Source organism: Hyaena hyaena, unplaced genomic scaffold (assembly GCF_003009895.1).
Source record: "Hyaena hyaena isolate Hyena2069 unplaced genomic scaffold, ASM300989v1 scaffold_25, whole genome shotgun sequence".
NCBI lineage: Eukaryota > Metazoa > Chordata > Mammalia > Carnivora > Hyaenidae > Hyaena > Hyaena hyaena.
The window spans coordinates 2,082,396-2,108,098 of record NW_024080657.1 but is presented as its reverse complement, the minus strand read 5'-3'; the positions used below and the strand labels follow the sequence as shown (position 1 = coordinate 2,108,098).

Here is a 25,703-nt window from a genome sequence, read left to right as displayed (position 1 = left end):
TAACCGACTGAGCCACCCAGGTGCCCCACAGTCTTCGTCTTTGAGCAGCTGAAGAGGGCAAGTACATAAAGAGAAAACAACTTGGTTACATAAAACAACAACAACAACAACGACATGATAGGCAATCATGTGAAAACTCCAGAAGATATTGTGAATCATTTGTTCTGGGGAAAGAGTGGTCAGAGAAGGCTTCCTGGAGGAGGTGGGGGGGACGTTTGGGGTTGGGTCTTGAGGGATGTATAGGAGTTTACTTGTGGACAGTAAATAAAATATTCTTTCATCCTCCGGGCACAGAAATGTAGAGAAGGGGCTCCTTTGGAGCTGCTCTGCGTCACCAGGACCCTGAAAAGTCGCCCTCCCCTGTCCCAGCCTCCTTATCCTTGGTCCCTATTTCAACTCCAGTCTTCTCCTTCCTCACAGGGTCCCCAGAGGAGAGAGAAGCCTTCCAGAGGGCCAACCACCTGAACAAACTGGCTGATAAGGAGGAGACGGGGATGGCCATGCGGATCCGCGTGGGCCAGAGCATGAGCATGGGCAGTGACTTTGACGTCTTCGCCTACATCACCAACAACACGTCTGAGGAACACACCTGCCGCCTGCTGCTCTGTGCCCGCACCGTCAGCTACAACGGGATCCTGGGGCCCGAGTGCGGCACCAAGGACCTGCTCAGTCTCTCCCTGGAGCCCTTCTCCGGTAAGGCCCCATATTCGCGGAACAGTTACTGACCACCAACCCGCAATGCCCCAGGTAGTCTCCTGAGGCTTGGCATGCGAGGTGTACCTCATCGATGCTTCTGCGGCACTTCCTCTGGGTCAGACCCCACCCAAGTGCTTGGTAACTAGCAACTCATTTAATTCTTCTTTGGAGGTGGATTCTTTTATTACCCCATTTTTCAGATGAGAAGACTGAGCACCGAGAGGTTAAGCAGCTTTCCCAAGGCCACACAGTTAGGAAGTGACAGGACTGAGGCTTGAACTTGTACTCTTAGCAACTATACTGTTTGGTTCCATCTCATCTTCACGTGACCTTGGACTGCTTTCCCAGACTCTCCACTACCCACTTCCAGCAAATTCCTTTCCCCTGCCTACAGCACTTCCCATGCTGTGGGGGGGTCTCTCCCCACGGCCCCTGCAAGAACCTCTCCTGTCTCTCTGGAGGTTCTCAGCCTCTGAGAGAAGAGGTTCTAGGCTGGCTGCTCCTAGAATGTTCCGCCGTGCCAGAGCTGTTCCGTATCCACTCTGTCTAGTACGCTGGCGGCCAGCTCCATATGGCCGTTGAGCACTTGAAACGAGCCTGGCGCAACTGTGGAATTCACGTTTAATTTCACTTAATGGAAAGTTAACCAGTTTCGCGTGGCCAGAAGCCGCCATATTGGGCAGCACAGCTCTGAGAGCAATAGGAGAGGAAGCTGTCCTGTCCTCTGTGGCGGGACGTGTCTCCTCCCAGGCCTGACCCTCTCCTGACATGGCCCCCCGCTCCTGGCCTGGCCTCCCCGTGAGGCAGAACCCTGTCCCTGTTCTGTGCTAAAATCCTGTCACTCGAGGACCCGGCCTGCGGCCCCAGGCAGAGCTTCTGTGGCTCAAGCTTCTCAGTCAGAAGCCTGCATGGCCGCCTCCTTGGTTTCTCTCCCCGCTTGGCTTTGTCACTGCAGCTCATTATCTTCCTAAAGATAAGCCTGAGGCCCTGGGAGAGGCTGTGGCCCCTGAGGGCACACCATAAGGCAGCACAGAGCCTGGGGTCCTGTCCCCCAGCCGCCGCACCGATCCCGCTTAGCACCTTTGCAGCCCGTGGGCCTGGGGAGGCAGAGGGCTCTTGATGGCGGGAGAGGCCCTCCGAGCATCCGCTGAGGGGCAGTGAGGTGGGGTAGGCCACCCTCGTCCCAGGGCCTCAGAGAGGAAGGTCCCGCTTGCCGTGTCGCCTGGGCAAATGGCCACCTCCCTGAGCCTCAGTGTCCCCATTAGGCACGTGGGAGTTATGACCCAGCAGTGTGGGGCCTCCTGGCGGGGGACAGGCTGTGCACACAGCAGGGGCTCGGCGCCCCGAGTCAGTGAGCAAACTTGCAGAGCTGGTGGAGAGGCCCAGGGGCGAGTCCGTTTACGGAGCCTGCGTGCCCTCCGCCGCTGCCCCTGCTCTTGCCTGTCAAGCCCATGTTCCTCTCCTTTATTACCTCTGCCTCTGTCCTTGGCCTCCCCGGGCTGGCGTGTGGGGCCCAGCCTTGGAGTTCCTAGGAAGGCCTATCTGTGCTTCGGGCCTGCAGTCTGTGGTATTGACAGCGCCTCCTCCTGGTTTCTCTACCTCGGGTCCCCCATGGGCACTCCTGGAGCCTCGCACCCAGAGCAGACCGTCTGTCAGTGTCCCTAGGAATGGGCGAAGCCCTCGGAGGCAGAGCCACTGGCACCGGGGCTGGACACTTACGGCGGCTGGAACACCTGTGCCGAGGCCGGCCAGACCCGGCTTTGCCTCTGGCCTCCCCCACCTTCTAAATGTACAACCTTGGACAGGGTGACCATGCTCTCTGAGCCTCAAATCGTGCTCACCATTCAGGGGGTCAGTAGCACGTCCCCCCTTCCCCCCCGATGGGCCACTGTGAGGACTGAAGTCGACCCTGTGCTCTGGAAACATCTGGAAAGTGTATAACTGATCATGGGGAGGCAGAGGAGCCTTGTGGGTCTGTCCTACTGTGCCACATAATGGCCTCAGTGACGGGCTCCGGGGGTCCCGAGCCGCACCGAGGACCCGGCTGTCAAGTGTGTAGCCAGGCCCCCAGTGTCAGGGGCAGGGGTCCATCCCTGTGCCGTGGCCAGGACACCCAGGTCCACCACTCTGTCAATGGGCTGTGGCCCCCGGGCTCAGGTCTTCTCCATTCGAGGCATCGGGTTGTGCAAAGGCTGGCTCGTGTGCAAAGAGCCGTGCCAGCTCCTCTGTGTGAATGTACAGCCGTCAGGCTCTCCACATGCTCAGAGCTGCCCGAAAGGCAGGAAGTGTCTTTCCTGGAGCGTACGGCCCGAGGTGCACTGTCGCCCGGGCCAGGGATGCCACAACGACTTCCTTCCTGTTGAGTCACCCTTTGCCTCCCAGTTTACCATCTGCGCCCCTGGGGCGCTGTTCTCCCAGAGCTCGGCCAGGCCTGCCGGTGTTTCTCATCATCCGGGGATGTGTTCGCAGCAGAGCGGTCCGTCCTTGCTCGGAGAGCCTCCCTGCCCCGCACGGTCTGCAGGGGAGAGGCGGAGGAGGGCAGAGGGCCCTGTGCGTCGCCCTCGGGCCGCGAGCCCAGTCTGGGTTGCCTGACTGGGGCCTCCAATGCCAAGCTCAGCCTCAGACAGACGCTTTGGAGACCCCACACTTTGGCTGCCTGGCTTGTTATTCTTTGATGATAAGATCTGGGGACTTTCCACGGGCTAATTAATGGACAGGAAACCAAGCCTAGGACGGGGAACAGAATCCAGTCATCCCCACCCTGGCCTTCTTGCGTTGCCTCTCTCCCTTCCCCTTCCTGCCCCCATCCGCCCTCTGTCCCCTCCCCTCACCCCTCCAGGTGGGTCACTGGGAGTGCACCCAGTGTGGCCCCTGTGACCACGCCCAAGGCACCTTCTGGAACAGGGCAAGTCATCTAAGGAATGGCAGACTGACCACACAGGTTTTCTCCTCTCAGCCATCATCTGGCCCGAGGCCAAGGCCGTGGTCCCTGGTCCCAACCTGGCTTCAGCCTTCTGGAAAAGTCAACAGTTGGGACCACGTCCTCTAAGCTCCTGGAGGGCAGTGTTTTCCTTCTTTCCCATATAGCTGGCCAGAGTTTCCAGTCAGTTCCACCAGTTCCACCCTGACCCAGGGATGGTCACTCCTTTCTGTCTGTTTTGGCAGAAGGTTGGGGTTTCTTCCCCCACGTCATGTGCTCAGAGGTTGGGGCCGGTCCACCCTGGGACGGAGCAGCTGGGGCGCAGGGCACGCCGGAGCCGAGGCCCTAACTGGCAGGGGAAGGTGGCTGTCTGTCAGGCCCTCACGGTCCTGCGGACGCCCCGCGGGCAATGTCACCGCGGGCTCCCGAGCCCCGCACCCCTCACCCTCGCCCACCTCAGGCCTCGGCCAGAGCCCTCAGTAGACGAGAATACGTAGCTGGAACGGGAACGAGCCTGACTTGGCTCGTACTTATTTTTGCCAGTTCCTTCTGTTCATAGTAAACGACACGGGTTTGCCGCACATAACGTAAAGTGTCCCTAAGCAAGGAAGGTGGACAAGTATAACGCGAGCGGATGCAGAGAAGGACGCACAGGCAATGACTACACTCAGACGCACCCAGGGTCCTGTGAACGGCCGGAGCCTAGTGGGGGAGGGAGGGGACGGATGGCGGGGAAAGAGACCGGGCGTCTCCCGTCATGGCCCCTCGACAGCCAGCGAGGAGAGCTTGGCTGGGCCACCCCCGCCCCAAGCCCGGCCTCCAGCGCTGCGCTCTGACAGGGGAGGCCGGGGAAGGGGAAGGGGGGCCCCACGGCTCTCTGGGACCGAAGGACGAGCACGCGGTGCACAAGCCTGCGGACTCAGTCCTGCGTGCTCTTTGTGCTGTTCTTTTCTGCCTCCGACAAGCAGGCCCCTAGCGCCCTGCGGCTCAGTGCTGTCAGAGGCCTGGGGCTGGAAAGCACACTTCACTCCCCTGCCCTGGGAGCGGCTGGGCCAGCTGGCTTCTTTCTCATCTCTTCATCACTGTGTGGCTTTTGCTCTGAAACGACCTATGGCCTGAGCTCCTCCCAGCCGGTGCCGCTGTCCCGGGGAACAGAAGAGGAACAGAGAGGGGGAGTCATCTCCCCTGGCTCACACAGCCAGTCGGTGGCCAAGCCGAGCCAGGGCTCCCAATCTGAACACTTACTGGCGCAAGTGTTTCTTCATCCGTAAAATGGGTACAATCCCGCCAACTTCATGGAGGGAAATTGAGGTCCCAAGAGGGGAAGTGACTTGCCCAGCATCACCAGTTAGCAAAGGGCAGAGGCAAGATTCGAACCCAGGTCTGTTGGAGCTCCACCACTTTCCCTACTGGGTGTTCTGCCTGCCCTCCTAGCTCCTCCCTGGGAACTCGGGAGCCAGGGCAGGTGGGGGAAGGCCTCAGGCACATTCTTATCATTCTCCGTGCCTTGTGGAGACGCTGTCCGAGAGGTGGGGTCCATGATTCAGCCATCTCCAGCGCTCTCCCCTCTCCCCCCTGCAGAGAAGAGCATTCCCCTTCGAATCCTCTATGAGAAGTACTGTGACTGCCTGACCGAGTCAAACCTCATCAAGGTGCGGGGCCTCCTCATCGAGCCGGCTGCCAACAACTACCTGCTGGCTGAGAGGGACATCTATCTGGAGAACCCAGAAATCAAGATCCGGGTAAGGGCTTGGCTGGGCAGGTGGGGGGAAGGGACGCTCGGGGCCCCGGGGCAGGCCTCGCACGCTTGCACACGCCCGCATCCCTGTCATCTCAAGATCTCTGATGCCCCGGGCCTCCTCAGATCCTAACTTCATCAAAGGAAAGCATCGCGAAGCCAAGGGAATTTGGGACTCAAACTTCTAGAAATGAACCCTAGAATCCCAGAGTGGAAGGGGGTGGGGTTTAGGAGTCTCAGAATCACGGACCCTTGAAAGCTAAACTCCTAAGGTGAGACCCCCAGGCCCTGGGGCGCTGGGTGGGCAGGGAGAGGCAGAGGAGCTAAGGGCACAGACTCTGGAGTCCAACCGCCTGGGTTTGTGCGTGGGTGGCCCTGGGCAGGTTACTTTGCCCCTCTGTGCCTCAGTTTCCTCATCTGCAAGGTGGTGTTCATTCTAGCACCTAGGCGTGTTGTAAGAATTCAATGTGCATCACAGAAAGTGCCTTAGAAGTGCTCTTAGTAGCTGACGATTCTTATCACCGTCATCATAGTGATCCATTTGGAGGAGCCATAGTCCAGAATCCCAGGTGCAGCAGGTACAAATAAGCAGTCAAGAGCAGGGAGCAGGGGAGGGAGCACTGTGTGTCAGAGCCCCTGCTGGGAGCTTGTCCAGCCCAGCTCAGTTAATCCTCATGAGAACCTGACCGTAAGGCATTTCTCTCCTATGAAGATACCAATTGGCTCAGAGAGGGTAGTTTGTTTCCCAAGGCCACACAGTGAGAAGGAGTAGAGATCACTGGCTCCAAAGCCTGTGGTCTTTCCATTCTAGACCCTAGAACAAAGGAGGCACTTTATCCCCCAAGGCGTGTGAGGCCTCACTGCAGGTCGTGAAGGAGACCTGGGCAGCTACCAATATCCACGTGTTCCAGATGAGGAAACCGAGGCACAGAGGTGGGGAGTGATCATGCCAGAGCTGGGCGAACATGGAGCCAAACTGCAGCAGATACAGAGATGGCCCAGCCAGGACTCTGCCTGCCCTGGAAGGGGCTCCGGGGCCCTCTCCCTCGGTGCCGCCCCTGATGCCTGTCCTGTACTCCCTTCCAGATCCTGGGCGAGCCCAAACAGAACCGCAAGCTGGTGGCTGAGGTGTCCCTGCGGAACCCGCTCACCACGCCCCTGTCAGGCTGCACCTTCACCGTGGAGGGGGCCGGCCTGACCGAGGAGCAGAAGGTCATGGAGATGTAAGTTCGGGTCACTCTAGCTGGGGGGCCTGGGAGCACCGGGAGGGTGCTAATGGGGGGAGGGGCCGCCCTCAGGCACCAAACCCTGGCCCCTAACTCCTTCCTCTCGTCCCCCACACACTCGCATGTCCATTCCCACCTGCCTTAGCTACACATGCCACTTTTGCACGCTCCCTGAGCACTCACACTGCACCTGCTGCTTTCCAAGCACGCGTCTTCACAAACCTCAACAGTTAACACAGTCAGTCACTAAGCGCCGCCTCTGGACACACGGGTCCTCCCTGGAAACACAGGTGTCCTTGCCCTGAATGTGTGCACGTGTGCATGTGTGGGTGAATCCTCATGTACGTATTCACATGTGTACCTATGAGCACATACGCTGTTTCTACTGACCTCTTGTAGTGTAACTTACATGCCGTAATAACGCAAATTGCGCATGTACACCTCAGCACGTCCTCACACATGTGGCCCGCTGGGCACACCCACTCCACCCCCCGGCCCACCATCTGCTTCCATGCACGCGCAGGCACACACACGTACACACACGGGCCCAGGCTCTTAGAGAGCGGTGCGTGGGGCCTGTTTTATTCTCGTCGGCATGAAGCCGCAGGCACCCGGAGGCTCTGTGCGAAGATCTCGGCAGTGACACGTCATCCTGCCCTGCCCCCGCCACGGGGACCAGCCTGCGCCCCTCTCCTCACCCTCCCTCTCTTTCTGTCCACAGCCCAGACCCCGTGGAGGGCGGGGAGGACGTCAAGGTGAGGGTGGAGCTGCTGCCACGCCACGTGGGCCGCCACAAGCTGGTGGTGAACTTCGAGAGTGACAAGCTGAAGGCCGTGAAAGGCTTCAGGAACGTCATCATTGGTCCTGCCTAAGGGCTGCGGGCCCGGCCCCAGAGAGCTCCCAGCTTGACTGCCATTTTTGTTCCAGGCTAATGAGCAAAATTTGCCCCTTCTTGGGCCCCCAGACTTCAGAATCTGTGGGGGCTCTTTGGGATGGAATGTATTTCTGGCTACTCTTGTGGTTCCCCGCTTCCCCTTACCTGGAAGAATGTTCCGTGGCTCCACAGTGGGACCACGTCCTCGGCTGGCTGGGCCCCGGGGTGGGGGAGGAGGAGGCACCCATGCCTTTCTATACAGCCCAGATGCCGTTGGAAAGCCACTGACCACCCCTCATATTGCTTGATTCACTCTAGAGCCCCCGGGAGCAGGCAAAAGAGAGACGGTGTCCACTGACCAGATCCCAAACAATGCACAGGAGCCCTTGGGGAGACCCAGAGCAGGTGCAGGTGGAGTCCCAGGAAAGGCCAGTCCCAAGTTCCCTCCACATCCTGGCAGGCCTGGCTCTAAAGTCTCCCCCCCGCAACCATTGCGAGGCACCTACTATGTGCCGGGCACTCCCTGTGCTTACTGGTGCTCACGCAGCTACCAACCCATTTAATCACCACCGGAAATCACGAAGTGGGAGCCGCTTTCTTGATGAAGAGACTGGGGCCCAGAGAAGGGAGGCGGCCCACTCCGCCCCACGGGATTTTTGCAAGGCTGGGTTGTATGAAGACACTGGAACAGAGCCCAGGACTTCTGACTCCGAGTCCAGCCTCCCGTTCACGGTGCCAGCCCTGACCTGAGAATATCAAAGGGACCATTTGGGACCTGATCAGAAGGGTACAGGTGGAGTGAGGTAGGGAGGAGATTGGAGGGGTCAGAGTTCTAGGTTTGAGCCCCAAGTCCAGCCAGCCGCTGCCTCCCCTCTCTGGGCCGCAGGCCCCTGACTGGGCAGTGGAGCAGATGCACCAGCTCCTGTAGAAGATTCCAGTGCCTTACATGACCCAGCCTTGCAAGTGATGGCAAGCCCTACTTGTGGCTCCACAGAGCCCCAGGCCACGGGCCCAGATGTTTCTGAGTGTGAAACCCTGACCATGACCAGGTCCACGCTCCCAGCCCTGTCTGGGTCCCCCGTCTGTGCCCAGGCACCTTCCGTCAGACCACGGTTTTAGAAAACAGGACCCCAGGAGCCCCTGTCCTATCCATGAGCCTGCCCACTGCAAGGCCTAGACTTCACGAGAGCCTTAGCCGCCTGTGCTGGTCACTAACCAACAAAGCTGGCGTCTCAATGGCCACCTTTTTGCAGGACCAGGGCCCGGGAGCCCAGCCCCCACCCCAAGGACGAACCAAGAGCCCATGAGTTGTCATCTCAGTTTTTATCCCCTGCTCTCTCACGTGACGGGGTTGGAAGAGAAGCAAGGGAAGATTCTCTCTCTCTCTATCACGGCCTCCAGGGCCCCCAGAATCCCAGAGAGGGGCTTGGAGAAAGTCACGCTGACGCACACAGAACTTTCCGCTTTGCATAGAGAAGAATCACAAAATGAGCCGACACGTATGTGTTCTTACAAATGTGCCTCTAATCCTCTTTGGTTTGATAAACACACTTCTGGGTTCCAAGCAGGCAGTAGATGTGCTTTTGGGCCACAAAGACTGAGCACTGAAATAAAATTGTTTATTTTGCACATTCAAACAAGGTCTGGTCTGGTTCTTTTTACACTTCTGAGGAGGGTAGGTGGGTGAGCTCACTCGCACTGGGACCAGCCACCTCCTGCCTAGGAACCTTTCCCCGGCCTCAGCCCCTCCCCCAGGTCTAAACTTAAGGAACATTCGCGGTTCGACCTGGTTTGGCTCCGCTTCTGGCTTCGTCTCCCAACAAATCATGTTTGAGTCCCAATGAGCTTCCCAAAGCCCTCAAAAGACCCTGTGCACCGGTTGCTTTCTTGGCTTCTGCATGGTATTCCCTGAGCCTGGGGTGCCCTTCCTCTTCCTTAACCATCTGGAAAACTCCTACTCATCCTATAATGCCCAACACCAAAGAAAAAGTGTTTTCTGTGAACTCTTCTTAGATTTCTTCTCAGCCTCCCAGGGCCCTGGAACATGGACCAATTCAAACATTTATCACAGTGGATTTTAGTTTCCTGTTGGTGTGTCTGTCCCTCTCCCCATTCTATCTGAAGTCTATCTCTTTTTTTAAACTGTTTTAAAATGTTTATTTCTGAGAGAGAGAGACAGAGCACGAGCAGGGGGAGGGGCAGAGAGAGAGGGAGACACAGAATCTGAAGCAGGTTCCAGGCTCTGAGCTGTCAGCACGGAGCTCGACGCAGGGCTCAAAGTCACCGCGAGATCATGACCTGAGCCAAAGTCGGACGCTTAAGCGACTGAGCCACCCAGGTGCCCCTGAAGCCAATCTCTTAAATGGACTCCAATAAATGTTGAATAGATAAACCGATGTGTTTCAATTCAGCTCCCGTAAGACCAGTGCTTATTTCCAAGAGAAATATCATGTGGGCCACAAATGCAAGCCATATATGTAATGTAAATTTTTCTAGTGGCCACATTAAAAAGAGTGAAAAGAAACAGGTAAAATATGTCTCAATAATGTATTTTATTTAACCTAGTATGTCTAAAATATTATGTCATCATGTAATCAGTCTGAAAAATATTAGTGACACATTTTACCTTCTTATTTGCACACTAAGTCTCCGAAACGTGGTTTCTATTTTACACGGACAGCCCATCTCAGTTTGGCCTGGCTGCACTTCAAGTTCTCGATAGCCACAGGTGGCGTCTGCAAGTACAGGAACTTGGCCATCCATCTCATTCCCCACTGACCAGCCGCTGATAAATGTTTGTTGATTGAATAAGCGATAGAGGACAATCTCTGCCCCCAGGAGACGTATGTTGAAAAGCACGGGAAGCATCTAAAAGAGAAATCAGAATGAAAACATGACATCACACGTTCTGGGTACTGAATCCTTCTGTCCCTTGAAAACTACAGCTTGTTCTGGCCCAGACGGCCTGAACATTTTGTTAAGTAGTGACCGGCTGGAAAACAGAAAACCGCTGGGCTATTTCAGGCTGAGAGGATAAGGGAAATCGGTGCCACAGGCATCCGGAGTGCAGGAAGAGTAGAAGGGAGACGGACTGTTACAAGGCGGCTGCCATCCAGATAGTCCTAAGCCCCCAAGCCCGGGGGTGCTCGCCACCTGCTTGCTGGAGGCACCCACGCCATGGCCCCGGTGCCAGTAGAGCTGCGCAGTCTCTGAAGTCTGCTCAAGTCGGCCTGGCCGTGGCAGGAGGTAGGGGCAGGCTGGCATCTCTCATCTTCCTGCCTTCTCCCTGCTGGCAGATCCCACCCAGAGACTTGCTGGCAAGGGGTTCTGGAAAATCTCATGCTCAGGCTTCCAGCCCCCCTGATAGCAGATGGCCGAGCAAGGCTGGGGGTGGGGGTGGGGATGGAGTGGAGCCGCTGATGCCTATTGCTGTTCCCTCTGCTAAGAAGAGCTTTACCAACATCTCTACCTAAGGAACTCTTTTTGTTTTTAATTAATGTTTTATTTATTTTTGAGAGAGAGAGAGAGAGAGAGAGACAGCACAAGCAGGGGAGGGTCAGAGAGAGAGGGAGACACCGAATCTGAAGACAGGCTCCAGGCTCTGAGTTGTCAGCACAGAGCTTGACATGGGGCTCGAACCCACTAACCGTGAGATCATGACCTGAACTGAAGTGGGATGCCCAACCAACTGAGACACCCAGGCGCCCCCTCTACCTAAGGAACTCTTAATCAGCCTTCAAAGCCCTTCTCCAAGGAGGTCTCCTCCATGAAGCCCTCCTGGATTGTGGCCAATGGCCTCAACCTCTGGTTCCCCTGGGTGTATCATAGGTAGCTTTTGCAATACTCCACAGCCTGGTTTAGGAACAGTTGTTTGAGTGCTCGGCCCATGTTCTAGAGCACCCCAAGAGCAGAGGCAGAGCACACCCCCTACAAGGGGGCCACCAAGTGGACTCAGGACTGTCGACTGTGCCTCCCCCCTTAAAGGCAAGGGCAAGACGCCTCAGCAAAGTCGGCCAATGCTGAACAGATTTGGAGGCCTGTCCCACCCCTGGGAGTTCACTAGCCAGGAGCCCAGGAAGGACAAAGGCCCTGCTGTTCGTGTAGGCCCATTTTACAGACAAAGAAAATGATCCTGAGATCCTGCTCCCCAAACCGGGGGGGGTTGGGGGGGGGCTGAGTCTGGGTCCCTAGAGTACAGCGCGGTGCACTGCGTCAAAGCCTCACACTACCACAGATTCGCAGTGTGGTTCCAGGCAGGTCCTCAGCCTCTCTGTGTCTCCCCTTTCCCATCTGTCGAATGGGGATGATAGGGGGTCTACCTTCACGACCAGTCTGCAGGTTCAGGAAAATGGTGCACACAAAACAGCTGGCTCTTGGCACGTTACCATCATAATAGCCAACTTAACTCCAGGGTCAGGAACCTTCGCAGGCACTGAGTTATTTCCTCCTCCAACAACCCCAGCAGGATGCTGCCGCCATTCAGCAGGTTTGATAATCATGGAGCTGGACTTGACCCCAGGCAGCCTGCCTTCCCCAGCACACAGCCTAGCCCAGAGGAGGCCTCATCTGTATCCAGACCCTCCCTTCCCACGGGATTCCAGGACGCGTGGAGCAGAGGCCTCCACCAAGCCCCTGCGGTCCTCAGTGGGGATCTGATTGAGTTTATCTTCCCACCCCTAAAAGTCCCTCTCCTCTCCAGCTGCTCTTGCTTACCTAGGATGCCTGCCAGCTCACCCCTCAGGCCCCAAGCCAAGCCGAGAATAACAGAACTTTGATAGAGTCCAAAAGGGAGGGGCCCCGGGAGGAGGGCCAGGCGGATGCCTCCTAGAAGCACACGCACCTTGGGGCCAGGACCGGGTCAGCACATACCCTCTCCCCTCCCGGCCTCCCTGCTTCCCTTCCCCACAGGCCTGCGCAGATACACACACACACACACACACACACACACACACACACACACACGTCCGGGAGATGTGAAGCCTGGTATTCTGTTTCAAGAAGAAAAGCCCAAAGAGACTCATTAAAAGCAGAAGCAATGAAAAAAATGATGGTCCGCACAGCCTTGAGAACAGGGGATCTATAATGACACACGATACAATGAACCTCACAGACCTCAAGTTCAGTGAAAGAAGCAACCGAAAAAGACTGTGAGCTACAGGGGCGCCTGGGTGGCTTAGTCGGTTAGGCGTCCGACTTTCGCTTAGGTCATGATCTTGCAGTTCGTGGGTTTGAGCCCTGTGTCGGGCTCTGTGCTGACTGCCAGCTCAGAGCCTGGAGCTTGTTTCAGAGTCTGTGCCTCCCTCTCTCTCTGACCCTCCCCTGCTCACGCTGTCTCTCTCTCTCTCTCTCCTAGAAAAAAAAAAAAAAAAAGACCGTGAGCTACGTAACTGCACTCACATGAGGTTAATGAACAGGCAGAACTCACCCATGTTTTCCCTGGTGGGGCCGGACTGGAGCTCAAGGGGATGGGGGGGGGGGGGCTGTGAGGATGGGTTTTGATGTTCTTCACCTGGGTGTCGGGTACACAGGTACATTCAGGTATACACATATAGTGGCACTGTTTTTGCACATAGGGCTTACTTCAATAGAAGTTGCAAAAATATATACTCAAAGATTCTAAAATTAGGTCCAAAGGCGATGGAGACAAGGGACTTGGCCTCCTGAGTTCTCTCTTTTTCTTCTTCCAGGATATGGGATACTAGTGGGTATACCTCCTGGGTGATTGTGAGGCTTAAGTAAGATGCTTCATGTGTAAATACAAGGCCGTAGGGGGGATTTTGTGTGTCTCCTTTGCTGTGAACAGTGCGGGGCACATCAGTCAATGTACTGAATGAGTGCACACAGGCTGTGTTTTTATGATCTCAGCTAATCCTCCGAACGGACCATAGAGATTACTATTCTGTTTCCCAGAGGGGCAAACTAAGGTTCAGAGATGTAAAACAGCTCACTCAGTGACCTAGAAAGTTGATGGCAGAGCAGGAGTTAGAATCCAGTTGACTCTCCCATGAACCCCACGGAAGACTCTGAAAAGTGGAAGGGAGGACTCAGTCCCCAGATGCTGGACACTAGAAGGGGCAAGTCTCCCCACCGTCACCACCCCCAAGGTCTGAGGAAGCCAGAGCCAGAAGCCTGGGCTCATAAACAGAGTTACCATAGGACCCAGCAATTCCACTCCTGGGCATTTACTCCAGAGAATTGAAAACATGTCCACACAAAAGGTTCCACGTGGATGCTTATAGCAGCATTATTCACAATAGCCAGAAAGTGGACACAACCCAAACGTCCATCAACTGATCAATGGATAAATCAAGTGTGGTACCCCCATACAACGGACTATTGTTTAGCCATAAAAAGGAACCAAGTCCCGATACATGTTACAACATGGATGAAACTTGCAAACACTGTGCTCAGTGCAAGAAGCCAGTCACAAAAGACCACAGGTCGGATGTGAAATGTACAGAGTAGGCAAACATATGGGGACAGGGAATTGATTGGTGGTTTGCTTGGCTGAAGGCATGGAGGGGTTGTGAGGGCTGGGGGAGGGCGAGGAAGTTGACACCGGGATTCTTTTTTGGAGTAATTAAATTTTCAAAAATCCATTGCGGTGTTGGATGCACCACTCTGTACTAAAGCCATTGAATTATATACTTTCAAAAAAGTGAGTTACAAGATGTGTGAATTATATCTTAATAAAGTTGTTTTTTTTTGTTTGTTTTTTGTGTTTTTTTTGTTTTGTTTTGTTTTTTTTGAGAGAGAGACAGCATGAGCCGGGGAGGGTCAGAGAGAGAGGGAGACACAGAATCCGAAACAGGCTCCAGGCTCTGAGCTAGCTGTCAGCACAGAGCCTGATGCGGGGCTTGAACCCACGAACTGCAAGATCATGACCTGAGCCGAAGTCGGATGCTTAACCGATTGAGCCACCCAGGCGCCCCTTAATAAAGTTGTTTTTAAAAATAATAATGAGGGGCACCTGGGTAGCTCAGTCAGTTAAGCGTCTGACTGTGGCTCAGGTCATGATCTCACTGCTCCTGAGTTCGAGCCCCGCGTCAGGCTGTGTGCTGACAGCTCAGAGCTTGGAGTGTGCTTCCGATTCTGTCTCTGTCTCTCTGCCCCTCCCCTGCTCACACTTGCTCTCTCTCTCAAATATAACATAAAAAATAATAATTAATAATGAGCATGGGGAAAAAAGGAAGGCTGAGGCACAGAATCGCAGACGTGATTCTGATTCGAGAGGTCTGCCTGGATGTGCTGGGTGAACTTGGATAAATCATTTCCCTCTCTGGGCCTTAGTTGTCCCTGCGGTCCATGGGGAGAGGAGAGAGCTGGAGCAGAATTGTGACGTGCCATTCATTTGGGCAGGTTATCACACTTTTCACAACAGTTGTCCAAGATCATGTCCGCTCAAGTCCTCCAGGGGCTGCTAAAGCCCTTAACCATTCACTGAAATCTTTGCAGATCATCTGAGCTCACCAGCGGCAGGCCATGTTTCATCAATAACATTTATTTTATTTTATTTTATTTTGTTTTGTTTTGTTTTGTTTTGTTTCTTTTGAGGGAGAGAGAGAGTCAGTAAGCGGGGGGGGGGGGGGTGGGCAGAGAGAGAGAAAGAGAATCCCATGCAGGCTTTACGCTGCCAGCACAGAGCCTGATGTGGGGCTTGAACTACAAACCATGAGATCATGACCTGAGTGGAAACCAAGAGTCGGATGCTTAACTGACCGAGCCACCCAGATGCCCCACATCGATATCCTTTAAAGATGACAGAAGAGATGCTTCTGCAAACATTGCCCCTGGCCACTGCTCTGGGGGGACATCCCCGGCTCTCTCCATGCCACCAGTCAGTCTTAACTCCACGCCAGCTCCTTCCAGAGTCATCCAGGAGTAGACAGACGCACAGACAGAAGGACCAGGGAGAAATATCCCCAAGTCCGGTTGAGACAGATCTACCTGCACGTGGTGAGTCGGAACCCCACTTACAGATGGGAAAACTGAGGCATGAGGGGGTCACACCCATGGTCCCAGAGCCAGTGACCGAACCGCACTCTGTCCTCCTTCCACTCCTTTTGAACAAGCCTAAGGGCCTGCGTGTGCTCAGCCTGTGGTCTCGCTGGAAGGGACGGGAGCTCCCCTGGGAGCAGAGCTGAGCTCCTCACCCGAGTCCTGGCTGTATGTCCCAACCCCCTCCCCCCCCCTTGCTGTGTGACTTTGAGGAAACCACTCACTCTTTCCAGACCTCTCTGTCACACTGGGGCTCCCAATTCATGCCCCTGTTTCCTAACCCAGAGATGTGGTCATGGAAGGGAACAGATTTTATAAACTAAAAGGCTGGGCACACAGAAGCCAAGAGGAACTCTGGCTTTGTGTCTGAGGAAGGTGAAATCCGGGTGGGCGGCCGAGCCTCATTTATTCAATCAGCGCCCGCTACGAGTGAGCAGGGGCACTGCCGCCCGCAGGGAAGGGGTGAAGATAAACCCAGGTGTGGCGGTGCCCTGGAGACACCGGGATGGATGTGACACGCAGAGGAGAGTCAGTCACTCCACACCTTCGTTGCCCCCGAATCCGTGCCAGGTGCCCCATTAAGACTGGAGATGCGGCAGGCTGACCTGTCGGGTGGAGATGAGTGTGAGGTGAGACCTGGCGGAAGGGGAGACCTAACGACATGGTAACGGGGCCATCCGGGCAACCTTGGAACAAGCGTGCCGAGCGGCCTTTGAAGGGCATCACGCGTATTAACTTGCCGGGGCCTCACAACTGCCCAGCACGGGGGAGCTAGTGTGGCTTGCCCCACTCCGAAGCCTGGAGAGGTGACATGTCCAAGGTCACAGCCAGAAACTGGTGCAGTGAGGATGTCAGCCACGCAGGCCAGGTCCACGTTAACCTCCCGCTCTGCTGTCCTCTCTCTCGTCACGTGGACTTACAAAATGAGGGCCCAGAAGGCCCCCTGAGAAGCCAACGTGGCAGCCGAGGTCCCACGGGGAAGGAGTCGGGCCAAGAAAGGGTAGGAGGTGGGCAGGAGCCAGAGGCCACTTCCCAGGAAGCTGGTGACGCCTAACCTCCAGGACCCTGTTCACACAAAGTTCTTGAGCAGCTGCTGAGTGCCCCAGGCAGGGAGGGGGTCCAGGTTGCTACCAGGAAGCACTTAATGTAAGCATTTCTGGGAAATGGCCTCAAAGAAAATCTCAGAAGAAAGGAATTTGAAGCTTGAGAGCCTCCAGAAATTTGTTATGATTTCTTTTCCCATTCTTAATAAATGTTCACTTTGGTACCCAGTTTTATATTCAAAATTCTATTTTATGTCCTTTTTCTTAAAGACTGTCCCCTAAAGTTAAAATGAACACTACGATGTGATATCACAGCCTAACTCACCAGAATGGAGCAAGTGAAAAAGGCTACAATATCTCTCTCTATTTATACATTCCACTACACACACACACACACACACACACACACACACACAGTGTCCATGCAGATACGGAACAAGAACTTTCGTATGTAACTGGGAGAGCAATGAGAATTGGTATGACCACTTTGGAAAACTATTTGCAGTATCTTCTAAGCTGAACGCTCATTTTTCCCGACGAGGCAGTAATTCCTCTTGTGGACGTTTACCCAACAGAAATGAGCCTGAGTGTCCTCCGAAAGACACGTGCAAGAATGTTTTTATTGTTTTTCATAATATCCCAAAGCTGAGAACAGCCTCAAAGCCCAACACGAATGTGATAGATAGATAGATAGATAGATAGATAGATAGATAGATAGAGATCTGTGGTGGTGGAGGGGCTCTCCGCAGTAGCGCAGGGGTGGGAAGACACAAAGTACAGCCGCACGCCACAGCTCGCTTGAATCTCACAGACGTGTGAAGCAAAAGATGCCAGACACAAGGTACACGCTGAATGATTTCATTCATGTGAAGTTCAACACCAGGCAGGACTCCTCTATAATGTGAGAAGTGGCTCCCGTGAAGGGATGGGTAATAACTAGAAGGGACACCGGGGGGCGGGAGGGGGGGCAGGTGTCTGCTTGTCAGTAAAGGCCTGATTCTTTTTTTTTTTTAATATAATTTATTGTCAAAATGGCTTCCATACAACACCCAGTGCTCATCCTGACAAGTGCCCTCCTCAATGCCCATCACCCATTTTCCCCTCTCCCTCACCCACCATCCACCTTCAGTTTGTTCTCTGAAGTGACTTAAAAATCTCTTATGGTTTGCCTCCCTCTCTCTCTGTTCGTAACTATTTTTTCCCCTTCCCTTCCCCCATGGTTAAGTTTCTCAAGATCCACACATGAGTGGAAAAATATGGTATCTGTCTTTCTCTGCCTGACTTATTTCACTTAGCATAACACCCTCCACTTCCATCCATGTTGCTGCAAATGGCCAGATTTCAATCTTTCTCACTGCCAAATAGTATTCCATCGAATATATAAACCACGTCTTCTTGATCCGTTCATCAGTTGATGGATACTTAGGCTCTTTCCATAATTTGGCTATTGTTGAAAGCGCTGCTATGAACATTGGGGTCCATGTGCCCCTATGCATCAGCACTCCTGTATTCTTTGAGTAAATTCCTAGCAGTGCTATTGCTGGGTCATAGGGGAGTTCTATTGTTAATTTTTTGAGGAACCTCCACACTGTTTTCCAGAGCAGCTGCACCAGTTTGCATTCCCACCAGCAGTGTAGGAGGGTTCCTGTTTCTCCACATCCTTGCCAGCATCTATAGTCTCCTGATTTGTTTATTTTAGCCACTCTGACTAGTGTGAGGTGATATCTCAGTGTGGCTTTGATTTGTATTTAGTAATGGTCTGATTCTTGAGTTCAATGCCAGTTTCCATGGGCGTGTTCAGTTTGGGGAAATTCATCACACTGTACACTTATTATGTGTCTTTTCTGTTTTTTTTTAATGTTTATTTTTGAGAAAGAGAGAGAGAGAGAGAGAGAGCGCGTGCGCCAGTGGGGGAGCAGCAGAAAGAGAGGGAAACACAGAATCCAAAATGGCCTCCAAGCTCCGAGCTGTCAGCACACAGCCTGACACAGGGCTTGAACTCACGAACCGTGAGATCATGACCTGAGCCGAAGTTGGACACTTAACCAACTGAGCCACCCAGATGCACTTACGTATGACTTTTCTATATATGTGTTGTATTTAATAACCCTTCCCTCTCCTATACACACACAATGGTGAAAGCTTCAAGCTCCTTAAAACTTGGGCCTGCCCTTGAGACCAGGGAAGGATTTCTCCTCCAGCAGACATTGCCCCCGGAGGGGTGTGAGCAGCGAGTGATAATGACTTCCTTGATGCTTTAGGAAGCTCCCTCCAGCCTCCCAGGTGGGTGGAGACACAGGGGAAGATGTGGAGCTGTCCAGTGAAGGGGGAAGGACAGAGAAGTCTTCCTTGGTGGGACCTCAAGGGCAAGACCAGCGTAGGGGAGGTGGAGGTGGGTGGAGAGATCGTTCGGGCAAAGAGGACACTGGACTCAAACAGGGGCAACCAGTGTGAGGGGCTGAGGGGTAGAGGGAGGTCTGGTCTCTGACAAAGAGCCAGGCACCCCGGCACCACCAGGCCTAGCTCCCCCTCAAGCCAGCTCCCCCTTCACTCCCTCCCAGGCCTGGCCAGCCCCACCCTGGCAAACTCTGAGGGGCCCACGGCCAGCTCCCGGTAGCCACTCCGACCCTCACAGTTCTGACAGTTTGTCTCTCTTTGGTCATGGCTCTGGTTTTTCCTTTTCCTTGTTCCTGCTTTATTGATCCAAGCCTTCATGAGGGCCTCCCCAGGCGAACTTCAAGTTTGGCGATGTTATATGTTGCGTCTCGAGGCCCCTGCTGGCCCTGGTGAGGTGGGCGGCACTAACCCATTTTATGGGTGAGGAAAATGAGGCTTGATGAGGCGAGGTAACCTGGGGCCAAGATCGCCCGGCCGAATGAGGAGCAGAGCTAGATTTTACACACCAGCTGCTATCTCTTAGCACTAAGTGGTGCCAGGCCTATGAACGCCAAGCACCGTGCGTGCATTCACTGGTCCAGTCCTCACAATGACACAGTGGTGGAAGCTGCAGTTATCATCAGCCCCTGACAAAGCCTGCCTACGGAAGCCTTGCATACGGGTGCAGAAAAGTGCACAAGGCACCACAAACACCAGTGAGTTTCCACAAACACCCACCCACGGTGGGTCCGTGGGCCCACGTCACAAGGGTCCGGGATCCAGAATACAGAAAGGACTCTTACAACTCAACCTTAAAAAAGCCAAATAACCCAATTTATGAATAGTAGGCAAAGGATTTAAATAGGTAGTTCTCAGAAGATCCACACATGGCTAATGAGCACATGAGAAGATGCTCAACATCATTAGCCACTGGGAATTGAAAATCCAAATCACAGAGATGCCACTTCACACCCACCAGATGGCTATGATCAACAAGACAGATAATGACAAGTGTGATGAAGATGTAGAGAAATCGGAGCCCTCATCGGCTGCTGCTGGAAACACAAAATGGCGCAACTAACTTTGGAAAACAGTTTGACAGTTCCTCAAAAGATGAAACAAGTATAGTTACCATTTGACTCATCAATTCCACTCCTGGTGGAATCAGAAAATAAAAACATACGTCCACGCAAAAGCTGAACACAGATGTAGCAGCGTTATTTACAGTAGCTAAAAAGTAGAAATAACCCAACTGTCCATCAACCCACAAATGGGTAATAAATTGTGAGACATTCATATAATGGAATATTATTCAGCAACAAAAAGGAATGTGGTGCTGATACCTGCTATAGCATGGATAAACCCGGTACCCTTTAGGCTAAGTGAAAGAAGCCAGTCATAAGAGATCATATATTGTATGATTCCATTTATATGAAATGTCTGGAATAGACGAATAGAAAGTAGATCAGTGGTTGTCTAGGGCCAGGGGTGAGCGAGGGAGGGGGTGGAGTCAAGAGAATGGGGAATCACTGTTAAACGAGCACTTTCTCTTTGAGGATGATGAAAATGCTCCAAAATTAGATTACGGAGATGGCTGCACAACTCTTAAATATGCTTTAAAACCATTGAATTGTACACTTTAAGTGGGTGAACTTTATGGTATATAAATTATATCTCGATAAAGCTGCTTAAATACAAAAAATACTCCATGCCTTTATTCATGCTGTTCCCATGCCTGGATTGCCCTTACCTTCTCCTATTTCTCTGAATGTCCAAAAATAACTGGTTCCCAAGGCCCAATTCAAATGCCATTGCAAAGATTGTCTGGATCCATTCCCGTCAGACGTAATTTCTCTTTCCTCCAAACTCTCGTGGCGATTCCCATCATTCACTCAGAGATGATTTATAAGGCACATACCGAGTGTCTGACACTCATTACATTTCATACGATTATTTAAGTACCCAGTTCATCCCTGCTACTCTGCTGTAACCTTTTGGAGGGAGAAAATTGTATCTTGTTCCCTTCTGTGAACTCAGAACCCAGCCATGTGACAACTGGCACACAGAGGCACTCAAGGAAGGTATGTGGAATTCATTCTCAATTTCCTTTTCCTCACATCACCCCTCCCACCAGGAAACATAAGGATATAAAATGGTTGAAGGTAAAAGGATGGACTAAAATCCAGCTTGCAAAAGAATTGTTCCATGACTATATTAATATAAAATAAAAGAGGCTTTGTTGCTAAAAGTATTACCAGAGATGAGAAAGGTGCTGTACGATTATAAATGTTTTAATGAACTATTTTAATTTAATAAACACTTAATGACAGTTTCAGAATGTACAAAACAGAAATGGACAGAACTATTAGAAATAGTCAAATCCAAGTCATAATGGGAGATTTAGTACCTCTCAGAATTTGACAGAACATGGAAACAAAAAGTCAGTATGGATACAGAAGATGTATATATCAGATAGGAATAGGTTATGCAACAGTAACAAAAAATGCAATAAAGATTTATTTCTTACTCACACAAAGTTCAGCCATCAGGCAATTCTTGGGGCAGATTTCCTCTGTGGAGTGACCTAGGGATCCAGGGTCACATGCCTCTCATGTGGCTCTCATCACATGCCTCAGTCGTCTCAATGTGTGGTTTCACAGATGCTTCTAAAGAAGAAAAAAAAATGGAGGTAGCCCACTGGCTCTTAAATGCCTTAGCCCAGAAGTTAAACATACCGCTTCCATTCATATCTCTTTAGCTAGAGCTGGTCACATGGCCTCTCGTATCTCCAAGGGTATGGAAAATATATATCCATATATATATCTATATCCACCCCAAAAGAGAAGAATCAGATAGGAGTGAGCATTTGTAGTCTTTACTCGAAGGATTTAACTAAAATGATGAACAGACTTGACCTAATGGACGTGTATAAATAACTGCATCCAACACCTCATTTTCAAACACATGAGACAATTTACAAAATTTGACTATAATCTGAGCTATAAAGCTAGTCTCACCAAATTTCAAAGAACCAAAACCACATAGAGCATATTATCTAAACCACATAGAACATATATCTAAAATTCCTTCTAACTGATGTAAATCAATTACAAGATAATTGGGAATTCTCCATACGCCAGGAAACGTAAAAACATACTTCTAAATAACCCATAGGTTAAAAGTGGAAGTGATAAAGGAAGCTAGAAAATATTTTTAATCAAGTGATAATGAAGAAAATTTATGTCAAAATTTATAGGTGTGAGACTTTAGCCTCTACTACAAAGCTGTCATCATCAAGACAGTATGGTATTGGCACAAAAGCAGACACATAGACCAGTGGAATAGAATTGAGAACTCAGAATTGGACCCAAAAGTATACAACCAACTAATCTTTGACAAAGCAGGAAAGTATCCAATGGAAAAAAGACAGCCTCTTTAACAGATGGTGCTGGGAGAACTGGACAGCAACACGCAGAAGAAGAAATTCTAGATCATCTTCTCACACCATACACAAAAATAAACTCAAAATGGATAAAGGACCTGAACGTGAGACAGGAAACCATCAAAACCCCAGAAAAGAAAGCAGGAAACAACCTCCTTGACCTCCACCGCAGGAACTTCTTACTTGACACATCCCCAAAAGCAAGGGAATCAAGAGCAAAAATAAACAATTGGGACCTCACCAAGATTAAAAGCTTCTGCACGGCAAAGGAAACAATCCATAAAACTAATGGGCAACCGATGGAATGGGAAATGATAGTTGCAAATGACATATCAGATAAAGGGTTAATATCCAAAATCTACAAGGAACTCAACAAACTCCACACCTGAAAAACAAATAATCCAGTGAAGAAATGGGCAGAAGATATGAACAGACACTTCTCCAAAGAGGACATCCAGATGGCCAACAGACACATGAAACGATGCTCAGCATCCCTCCTCATCAGGGAAATACAAATCAAAACCACACTGAGATACCACCTCACGCCAGTCAGAGTGGCTAAAATGAGCAAATCAGAGAACTCTAGATGCTGGCGAGGATGTGGAGAAACGGGCACCCTCCTCCACTGTTGGTGGGAATGTAAATTGGTGCAGCCCCTCTGGAAAATGGTGTGGAGGTTTCTCAAAAAATTAACAATAGAACTCCCCTATGACCCAGCAATAGCACTGCTAGGAATTTACCCAAGGGATATAGGAATGCTGAGGCATAGGAGCACATGTACCCCAATGTTCATTGCAGCACTCTCCACAATAGCTAAAACATGGAAAGAGCCTAAGTGTCCATCAACGGACGAATGGATCAAGAAGATGTGGTTTATCTATACCATGGAATACTACATGGCAATGAGAAAGGATGAGATCTGGCCATGTGTAGCAACACAGATGGACCTTGAGGGTGTTACGCTGAGTGAAATAAGTCAGGCAGAGAAGGACAGATACCATATGTTTGCACGTGTAGGAGGATTAGGAGGAACTTGATGGAGGAACAAGGGGGAGAAGAAGGGCGGAAATAGTGGGGGAAAGGGAGAGAGGTAAACCATGAGAGACTCTTGAATGCTGAGAACAAATTGAGGACTGATGGGTGAGTGTGTGTGTGTGTGGGAGGGGGTGATGGGCATGGAGGAGGGCACTTGTGAGGATGAGCACTGGGTGTTATATGGAAACCAACTTAATAAACTATTTGTATAAAAAAATTTAAAAAAACATAGGTGTGGGTAAATCGGTATGTAGAGGGAAATTTATAGTCTTACATGTATATGTCAGAGAAGAAAAGAATCTGAAAATTGATAAACACCCACCCCCAAGATGCTGGAAAAGGAATATCAAAACAAATCCAATAAAAGTAGGAAGAAGTAAATGGTTAAGGCAAAAACAGAAATTAATAAAATAAGAAAGCAAAGATTAAAAACAGAGCTAGAGCAACAGAGCCAAAGTTGGTTCTTTGAAAAGAGAGTCAAACTGACAGACCATCTGAATAAAACTTGTCTAGAGGATAACATAAATGGTCCCCCCGAGCCCCCTAATCTTAGGAATAAAAAGTGAGATATCACTACAGATACTGCCAACATTAAAGCACAAAAGAGGATGTTCTGAGCAATTTTGAGTCAATACATTTGAAAATTTAAATGAAATGGACAACATCCTGGGAAGACATACCAATTTTGACTCAAGACAAAATGGAAAAGCTCCGTAATCCTCTAACAAGTAAGGACATTGAATCAGTTGTTAAAACCCTTTCCCATATAGAAAATTCAGCTCTGGATGGCTTCATTGACAAGTCCTATCCAACATTCAAAGAAGAAACTATTTTCATTTTTGACAAACTCTTCCAGAGACTAGGAAAACAGTGAACAATCTCCAATTCATTTTATGAGGTTAACACAACCTGCATATTCAAACAGGACAAAATATGGCATCAAAGAAAAATTACAGCCCAATTTTACTCATATATAGAAATGATAAAGTGTGAGCCACAAAAACCTATCAATTCACAAAAGTATACCACAACTGAAACGGACTAATCCCAGGCATTCAAGGTTGATTTAACATTAGAAAATCCAGTAAAGTAATTCAGAACATAAACTGATTCAAGGACAAAAACCTACATGCAGACAACGACTTGATAAAAATTTAACACTTTTTCATGATTTAAAACTAGTTTTAAAAAAAGGGAGGGGGGGTGGGTATCTGGGTGGCTCAGTCAGTTGAGTGTCTGACTCGATTTCAGGTCAGGTCATAATCTCATGGTTCATGGGATCAAGCTCTGTGTTAGGGTCCATGCTGACACCATGGAGCCTGCTTGGGATTCTCTCTCTCTCTCTCTCTCTCTCTCTCTCTGCCACTCCCCTGTTTGTGTGCACTCTCTCTCTCTCAAAATAAATAAACATTAAAAAACTAATAAAAAATAGGATATTGTGAACAGACGGGGATTTCCATAACTTGATAAAGATTATGTCTGCAGCTAACATGGTAAAATATTGCAAGTTTTCCCTTTGGAGATCAGAGACAAGGCAAAAATGTTCATTGCATTTACTCAACATTTGCTGGCAGGCTTAGCTAGTGCAGCAAGGCAAGAAAAAGAAATAAAAGATGTAACATTTGGAGAAGAAACAAAACAGTCATCTTTTCAAAGTAACATAATTATGTATAGAGAAACCTCAAAATAACCTGCAGCTATGTTGTTTAAATTGACCACAAAATTTAGCATTTTTATTGGCTACAAAATAAATATCTTAAACTATGTTTCTCTATAACAATCTATTGAATGATTGGATGAAGCTGCTGGTGGGAAGGCTTGTATTTGTGGGGCTAAAAGGCCGTCTGAGCTTCTGAGAGATGAACCTGTGGGAACAGACTATGGGCTGGGAACAGACTATGGGAGTGAGCTCCACATTACCAGAAGGGTGATTCAAGCAGGAACAGGATGGGCTGTGTCCAGAGGGGCTGGGAAAAGAACTTGGGCTTATTGTGAGAGGTTTGAGATGTCCCTCACCAGACTGGGCCTCCGCTCTTTGCACAGTCAGTCCCGGAAGGTGGCTTGTCTTCTTTTCTCTTTGACTCCTCTGTCAGCTTAATCCCTTTGGTACACTGGGTTAAAATGAGCCAGGATTTACGGCTCCGGGAAATGTGTGTAACAGTCTGTAATCGTATCGCTGTCCACTCCCCTCTCCTAGGCTCTGCTTTCAGAGAAACCCACAACGGTTACTTCTCTCCCCCACCCACCCCCACTGCTCCTGCCCCACCAGACTTCGCTTCCTAGTTCAAGTTCTCTGGCAGAGGGCACAGCTGCCCTGAGTGTGGCGGGTGTTGGGCTAGGGGCTTCTCCATAAGC

General features: G+C 51.0%; 1 protein-coding gene and 1 long non-coding RNA gene across 2 annotated transcripts in view; one reads left to right on the top strand and one right to left on the bottom strand.

The window, feature by feature from the left end:
- Positions 1 to 9,091, top strand: part of TGM2 (transglutaminase 2) — a 33,037-nt gene extending 23,946 nt beyond the window's left edge. Inside the window, exons 10-13 of the mRNA XM_039227120.1 lie at positions 421 to 693; positions 5,198 to 5,358; positions 6,441 to 6,577; positions 7,302 to 9,091. Coding sequence (XP_039083051.1) covers positions 421 to 693; positions 5,198 to 5,358; positions 6,441 to 6,577; positions 7,302 to 7,452 — 722 coding nt within the window. The 3' untranslated portion in view covers positions 7,453 to 9,091. The remainder of the gene's footprint in view (positions 1 to 420; positions 694 to 5,197; positions 5,359 to 6,440; positions 6,578 to 7,301) is intronic.
- A 986-nt stretch (positions 9,092 to 10,077) lies between these two features.
- LOC120228644 lies at positions 10,078 to 25,571 on the bottom strand. Its single transcript, XR_005527541.1, has 3 exons — positions 25,365 to 25,571; positions 21,403 to 21,537; positions 10,078 to 10,322 (listed from the first exon to the last, which is right to left on the bottom strand). It is a non-coding gene; the product is annotated as an uncharacterized LOC120228644 (long non-coding RNA).
- Between the last annotated feature and the right edge of the window lie 132 nt (positions 25,572 to 25,703).